The 7,747-nt window shown below is 45.2% G+C and overlaps 1 protein-coding gene across 16 annotated transcripts in view; it reads left to right on the top strand.

Annotated features, from left to right (window-relative positions):
- Positions 1–7,747, top strand: part of nbeaa (neurobeachin a) — a 280,982-nt gene that overhangs the window by 204,765 nt on the left and 68,470 nt on the right. For 7 of the 16 annotated variants that reach the window (XM_037547319.1, XM_037547326.1, XM_037547321.1 and 4 more), the window contains exons 21-25: positions 1–130; positions 2,275–3,285; positions 4,252–4,469; positions 6,640–6,793; positions 7,398–7,421. The exon at positions 1–130 is cut by the window's left edge and continues 63 nt beyond it. In XM_037547319.1, coding sequence (XP_037403216.1) covers positions 1–130; positions 2,275–3,285; positions 4,252–4,469; positions 6,640–6,793; positions 7,398–7,421 — 1,537 coding nt within the window. The remainder of the gene's footprint in view (positions 131–2,274; positions 3,286–4,251; positions 4,470–6,639; positions 6,794–7,397; positions 7,422–7,747) is intronic. The other 9 variants (XM_037547327.1, XM_037547322.1, XM_037547329.1 and 6 more) reach the window with 2 other exon arrangements.

Genomic DNA, 7,747 nt, shown 5'->3' with positions numbered 1-7,747 from the left:
GAACCCAGAAGAGCAGAAGATCACCGAGATGGTCTACAACATCTTCCGCATCCTGCTGTATCACGCCATCAAGTACGAGTGGGGAGGATGGCGCGTGTGGGTGGACACCCTCAGCATCGCCCACTCCAAGGTTCGGACCACCTTTTGTTTTGCTCGTCATGCTGTCCTGTACTGACCATCTCAGCTGTGTCATTCTAGTGTGAGCTGTGTACAGTAAGTTCCTTTGGAATCACACGTGGTGAATAACTGTGATTGTGTCTACAGTAATAAGTTATACGGTATGTGTTTAATTATTGGGAGTTTTGGGAGATGTTTGAGTGGACAAGTTGTAAAATAAAGCAATAAGCCACAACAGGCTGTGTGTTACTGTGATCACGAGGTGTTGGGCAAACAAAGTGGTTTAAAATGAACTTACATGCGTTAAAATCACACAAACAGACTCTAATGTCTCCAACTGCTTTTTCTGAAACAGCAGCAACATCAGACAGACAGTCAGTCAGTCAGACAGACAGACAGTCAGACAGACAGACAGTCAGACAGACAGTCAGACAGACAGTCAGACAGACAGTCAGACAGAAAGATAGATAGTTAGTCAGACAGATAGTCAGACATGTAGACAGACAGATAGATAAACAGACAGACAGATAGTCAGATAGATAGACAGTCAGACAGACAGACAGACAGTCAGTCAGTCAGTCAGTCAGTCAGACAGTCAGTCAGTCAGACAGTCAGTCAGACAGTCAGTCAGACAGACAGATAAACAGACAGACAGATAGTCAGACAGATAAAGTCAGATAGATAGACAGACAGATAGACAGAGATACATAGATAGATAGATTAACAGACACAGACAGATAGTCAGATATAGATGGATAGACAGATAGTCAGACAGACAGACAGAGATTGAGGTGTAGATAGATAGATAGATAGACAGACAGACAGACATAGTCGGACATATAGAAAGACAGATATAAGGAAAACTGTAGCTATAACTATGAACTGTAACCGTAACTTGGTTATTAAATGTTTTTAGTAACTGCAAATTAATGCGAAATTCAGTAGTGAGGAGTCAAATGTCTCCGTGTAGTAAATGTTTAAATGCTGCTCAGCTAATCCGACTTTAGAACTGAATCAGTTTAATAATGATAATTCTGTTTAAATTCTTTTTTGGGAAGTTATGATCAGCAGATTTATACAGCTGTCACCATCGTCTCAGGACTTTCTACACCGCCCCCCGTCCTTCTGGACACATCTAACACTTCTTCATTTTTATTTACAGCTTACTAGTGAACTATTAATTATTTAGAATTATTTAGAAGCTGTAAGAAGCTGCACAGGACGAGCACATCAGTCATGTTACACACGTCTCCACAGCTACGTTGGCTTTGCATCACTGAAAGCAGCAGTTCTGTTGTTTTGAACAGCAGGTCCAGTCTTTTGAACAGCAGTGCACTTTGGGCTGGTTGTTATTAGCTGTTTTTAATTATGAGTGTTAGCAGTTGTTGCAAGTGCCTATTAAAAGTTTAGAGACCCTTGATTTCTTTGTCAGTTTGCAGTAACTTGTGAAATTAAATAGAAAGCTGTTTGAATAGCGCATTTTTACTTTGGAGACCAAAGTGCTACTTAATAATTGCACAGTCCACTCTTGTTATGATCACCAGCGCTCACACACGCTCGAACCTTTCAGCTGTTAAAAGCATATTGAAAATCTTTTTCTTAAAGAGGATTTAAGGAGCTGAAAACTGTCAGATCTGTCAAATCATTATTTAGTGTGAAACAGTTTGTTCCGAAGACACTTTGATGAATATGAAGCTTAAATATACCCACATTATTAGTTAATAGCTGTCTTGTGTTCCCCAAACCTTAAATAAGCGTTTTCTTTCTGTTTTTTGTTGTTGTTGTTTTATGGCCATTTTTTTTACTGCTGTTTAGTTCAGTGTAAATATAAACAACATTATTTTGCCACTGAAGTAATAAATTGGCATTTTAAATGACTAAATGAAATTTAAATAACATGAATCAAAGTCAAAAGTACGAGGCAGCTGGCTGTTAATCACAGAGTTCTGCATAAATATGCTGAATTTTTTTTTTTTAGGTGTTTTTAAGTGACACACACTGCACACAATACAGCATGAGTGCACAAACCTCACTGCAACACAAATTGTCTTGTTTGGAACGTAAATCATCCAATCCCGTTTTTGGCGTCTTCCGATTGTAAACGCGTGTGATATGAGTCACTGCCGTGTCTTAAGATCCCTCTGTCTGCTCCGACAGGTGACGTACGAGGCGCACAAGGAGTACTTGGCCAAGATGTACGAGGAGTACCAACGGCAAGAGGAGGAGAACATCAAGAAAGGAAAGAAGGGTTCGGTCAGCACCATCTCAGGCCTGTCTGCGCAGCCGGCCGCCGTCAACGGCAACCTGGAGATCCGCGAGATGGACGACACGTCGCAGACACAAACGCCCGAGAGTGAGGCTGACTATGGCGAGGGCGGAGACTCGCGAAACCTGCTGGCTGAGGCCAAAGGCCCCGAGACAGAACCGGAAAGGACAGGGCCTGGGGTCAGGGTGGAGGTCCATGACCTGCTGGTGGACATCAAGGCCGAAAAGGTGGAAGCCACTGAGGTGAAGCTGGATGACCTGGACCTGTCCCCGGAGGCGCTGGGTGGCGGAGGGGGCATAGAAAATGGCCCTCTGGTAGAGGTGGACTCCCTGCTGGACAGCGCCTACTGCGCAGCTGTACGCAAGCTGAACGGTGGCCTGGGGCCCAAGGAGGAAGAGGAGGTGGGCGTGGTGGGGCTGGGAGAAGAAGACAGCAACCTGGGCCCCCTGATCACGCTGGCCGACGAAAAGGACAGCGTGCCCAGCAACAACGGTTTCCTCAGCTTCCCCAAAGCTGACGAGAAGCTCCTGCCCTCACTGGCCCCGGCAGAGCCGCTCGCGTTGACCGGCCGAGACAAGCCACCCTGTGCCTCCAGTGCCAGCGATGACCTCAGTCTGCTGGCTCACATGACGTCCTGTGGCGCTGACCTTGGCCCCAGCAATGGGGGGGCACTGCCTGCAGACGAGGGCTTCAAGCTGCAGGACACGCTGGCCGACATCAGCACGTTGGCTGAAGCCGAGGTCCAGGCCGCAGTGGGGGGTGCTGAGGGATCCGAGAGTGGTGCAGGAGATACTGCGGTGTCCAGGAGCGGAGACGCCGTCAGCACCATGTCCGACACAGAGAGGTCTGACGATGGCAAAGACAAAGAGATGAAGAAGATCCAAACAACGGCCACCACACAGGTACAAACCTGCCTGGCAAAGATTTAAAGTGGTAGTTTTTTATCTAAATTACACCTTTTCCCATTTCCCAAAATGTTTTTCGATCAGCCAGGTTATGCTTGGTGTGCAAAAGTTACACTTATACAGCGGACAAAAATATGGACAGCAAAACAAAAGACCCTTTAAAAGTCTCTTTAAATGCTGACATAATCCACAATATGCTCAAAACCGCATATTGTTCCAGAATGTGTCTTAAATCATCATAATAATAAACACCTTCATATTCCTACCGCTGTGGCCGGTCAGCTGTAAATAGTGCAGCGATTTCGTTTGTGTGGTGACGTCAAATGAGAAAAAAAAACAATGTGAACTAAGTGAATGAATGAACAAATGAGTGGATGATGGGTTGGATGAGGGATTGATTGACAGGTTGGATGACGGGTTGGCTGACGGGTTGATTGACGGGTTGAATGATGGGTTGGATGATGGATTGATTGATGGGTTGTGTGACGGGTTGGATGATGACGGGTTGGATGACGGGTTGGATGACGGGTTGGATGACAGGTTGGATGACAGGTTGGATGACGGGTTGGCTGACGGGTTGATTGACGGGTTGAATGATGGGTTGGATGATGGATTGATTGATGGGTTGTGTGACGGGTTGGATGATGACGGGTTGGATGACGGGTTGGATGACGGGTTGGCTGACGGGTTGATTGATGGATTGATTGACGGGTTGGATGACGGGTTGGATGACGGGTTGGATGACGGGTTGGATGACGGGTTGATTGACGGGTTGGATGATGGGTTGATTGATGGATTGATTGATGGGTTGGATGATGACGGGTTGGATGATGATGGGTTGGATGACGGGTTGGATGACGGATTGATTGATGGGTTGGATGACGGGTTGGATGACGGATTGATTGATGGGTTGGATGACGGGTTGGATGATGACGGGTTGGATGACGGGTTGTTCTGCTGCAGGCTCTACATGGGCGTTCAGGCAGTCAGATGGAGCGGGACCTGCGGGTGGATCTGGGCTTTAGAGGGATGCCCATGACTGAGGAGCAGCGGCGGCAGTTCAGCCCCGGCCCGCGGACCACTATGTTCCGCATCCCAGAGTTCAAGTGGTCACCCATGCACCAACGCTTGCTCACAGACCTGCTCTTCGCCCTGGAGACAGACGTACATGTGTGGAGAAGGTGAGTGGCCAGGATGAGGAGTTCTGGACAGTGTACATTGATCCAGATTAGGGATGTAGTGTCCTGTATTAATGCTCAATTTTAAGTGTTTTTTTTTAAACCCTGAAGAAAAGAAAAGTATTATTCTGGTGTGAAATACTAAATTAAATTAAATATCAGGATCATTGTCAAAGTAACATCTTGTACTTTTACTGAGTATTTTTACTGTGTCCCTTTTTGCTGTTAGTCTCAGGAACAGAAATGTTCGTTATCAGCATCGAAACGATCTTTGATTTTGATAGTCATAGTTATTGTTTTGTCTCTCAGGCCTAGAACTGGCGTAGTATCTAGAGAATAGGGTAGTGTTAGCTAACGGTCTGGCTGCTTACTCGTTTTGTGATAGATTTGCAGGCATTATTCAGGCAAGTGCCCAATCTGAAGACAGCAAACAGCCAAGGGTAAACAAAGGCAACTTGCTCATTCAGAAATGAACCGATGTGAATTGATATCCGTTAGGGAAACGGATATATATGCATCTTGCCTACAGGCTGTGACAATTAGCTCACTGTTCCTCAGCGCAAGCTGTAGCAGTCACACCGCCGTGATGCCTGGCATGCCGACACCGCAGAGCTTGTATGTGTGAATCCAGCCTTATGCAATTATTCCAGCACATCAAGGACGTCTGGAGAATCATGCGCACGATTATGAGCGCACGTGAACGCCACCACGACGTTGTAGTTACTAATGGGGAAACTGAGTTTCCGAGTTGGAGGCACGTCAAGCAGAGAACAATGGTGGGCCCTGATTGTTGTGCATTGTAGATTGTATTTCGATTATTCAGCAGCCACACATGAACACTCAAAGGGTAAACTGTCCACTCTCAAAAACTCATCTAATGGGCGAATCTGTGTTTGGTGGATCCCAGGAGAGCACCACCTGCAGGAATGCATAATGCCAGCAGTAAAGTTTGGTGGAGGAGGCATAATAGTCCGGTTTTTTGGGGTTTGGTTTCAGCCCCTTTGTTCCGGTGAAGGGTGATGTTAATGTTACAGCACATGTAGTTTGGCCTGTTGCAGCATGACTGGACATGGCTCGAGTTTGGTGTGGAGGAACTGCAGTGGCCGGCAACGCCCTGACCTCAACCGCGTTGAAAACTTTCGGGACGAATTAGAACACTGAGCGCGTTGACATGCGCTCGATAATCCGATCACTGCAGAAAATCAGATTTTGTCAGTAATCAGTAATCGTTTACATGCACTTGAGTAATCAGATAGTGGGGATCTACATGAGTTAGACAGTAACGTAACATAACGTAGAACTCAAACTTCATACCGTGGCTTTTTTTTAAACATCGCACCACTAAAATATGAACAAACATCGTCTAGAAGATGAAGAGTACTTACTCCTTTATTTCGAGTTTGGTTTCAGCGCCGCTCCAGTAGTGTTGAATAGCGTCTCGCGTCGTCCACCGTCTGATCTCGCGCAGACTGAGACGTCTGATAGAAATCATAGTAAGAGTTTACATGAACTGAGAAATCTGACTACTGAGCTAAAATCCAGGCTCTTTATCAGATTCCCGAATCAGATTTCTTCATCAGAGTGTGGTGTTTACACAACCAGTTGAATAATCTGATAACTGCAGAAATCCGATTACGATCAGATTATTGTTCCCCGCATGTCCTTCTCGTTTCTGACCAGAACAGCTTCAAAACAGATCAGACCTCTTACTGCCAAAGTCAAAAGTAGGAGCATCCGAAAAGGACTTGAAGGCAGCTTAGACATCCCCTGTAGCAGGTGGCCTGGTTGATTTGATGGAGGGTAGGCAGGATGGCTGTGGTAATAGCCTCCATGTGGACTATGTTGAGGGTTTGAGCAGGGCTTTTGAGGGCCGGTCTAGCAGGTGCTCTGGATCATGCGGTCAGGAAAGGGGTTATATAGCTGAGATCTGAGCAGGAGATCTTCACAGGGGCAGAAACTCCAGATCTGCAGTGCTGTTAGCTTTTAATGGGGTTCTAGAGCCTGTACGCCATTCAGATCATCAACACTGGTCTCCGAGTGTAAACTTAGCCGCTCATGTCTTCGTGTATTTTTATGCTTCTTGACAAAGATGCATAGGTTTGTGAAATACGACTGTTACTGGTCTTTATTTTTCTTCTCTCTTTTCTTCTCTCCATTGTTCTGTTTTCCGCAGCCACTCGACTAAATCGGTCATGGACTTCGTGAACAGTAACGAGAACATTATATTTGTGCACAACACCATCCACCTCATTTCTCAGATGGTTGATAACATCATCATCGCCTGTGGAGGGATCCTGCCCTTGCTCTCCGCTGCCACCTCGCCTTCTGTAAGTGGCACCACAGCACCCCCCACAGGCTGCACGTCAGTAAGATCATCTGCTGGATTTTGGGTTTGCTTTTGTGTTAAATAGTCACCTGTAGGTAGATAATCTGATTCTCATGATCTCTCTACTTTTACACGATCATATCGCTTGATTTAGTGATACTTTCCAGTCGTTTCCACCTGAATCTGAACCGATGATTTAAAAGAAATCTGGCTCTAGGGTTTTATAGTCGTTCAGATCAGATGTCTGTGATCATGCAGATCCTGATCTTTAAAGCTTGGGAAATCGGTTTCTCACCGTCTTTGACCAGCAGCTTCTACTTCTGCTTCTGAGATCACATCATTTTCAGCACATAGTTTTAACTGTTTTAACGAATTTGACGTCTAGGTCAACTTTGGTTTTCTGGTCTCTTCTGTTTTGCATCGTACTCCCTTTCTAACCTCTCTGTTCTCTGCAAGTCCTCTTACTAAACCCTTAATTTGACTAATTTATAATACTTTATCACTTTGTGTTATAATGCCTCTTTCTTTGTGTTTCTTTGTGTTTTCTGTGCTCTGTCCTCTTTCTCTCGTCTTTTTTGTCTCTTTCTGTCTTTTTGCATGTACAGAGTTCTAAGGTTAGTGCAAACCCTGTAAGTTCCCCTTTTGTTACTCTTTTCTAACATTTGCTAACTGTTTGTTGACTGTTTGATTTCCATTGCTATATAACTTAACAACCTGTGCCGCTTTGGGCGATAAACACCTGTTTTTCGTTTCATTTAGCCCTGTTTACTGCTTTCTGCATAACACCGTGAACTAATGACTTTTAGAAGTGTTTGGTATTCAGTAGCAGTTTAAGATCTGCACTATGTCAGTGATACTGGTCATTAGTAGGTGATGTAAAGTCAGAGTTTGGTAAATAAGCAAAAACATACATAAATAAAACAAAACCCAAGCGTACGTCATGTTCCATTTACCC

This window comes from Pygocentrus nattereri, chromosome 18 (assembly GCF_015220715.1).
Source record: "Pygocentrus nattereri isolate fPygNat1 chromosome 18, fPygNat1.pri, whole genome shotgun sequence".
NCBI classification, from domain to species: domain Eukaryota; kingdom Metazoa; phylum Chordata; class Actinopteri; order Characiformes; family Serrasalmidae; genus Pygocentrus; species Pygocentrus nattereri.
The sequence above is the reverse complement of the archived record's forward strand: the minus strand, read 5'-3'. Positions and strand labels throughout refer to the sequence as shown.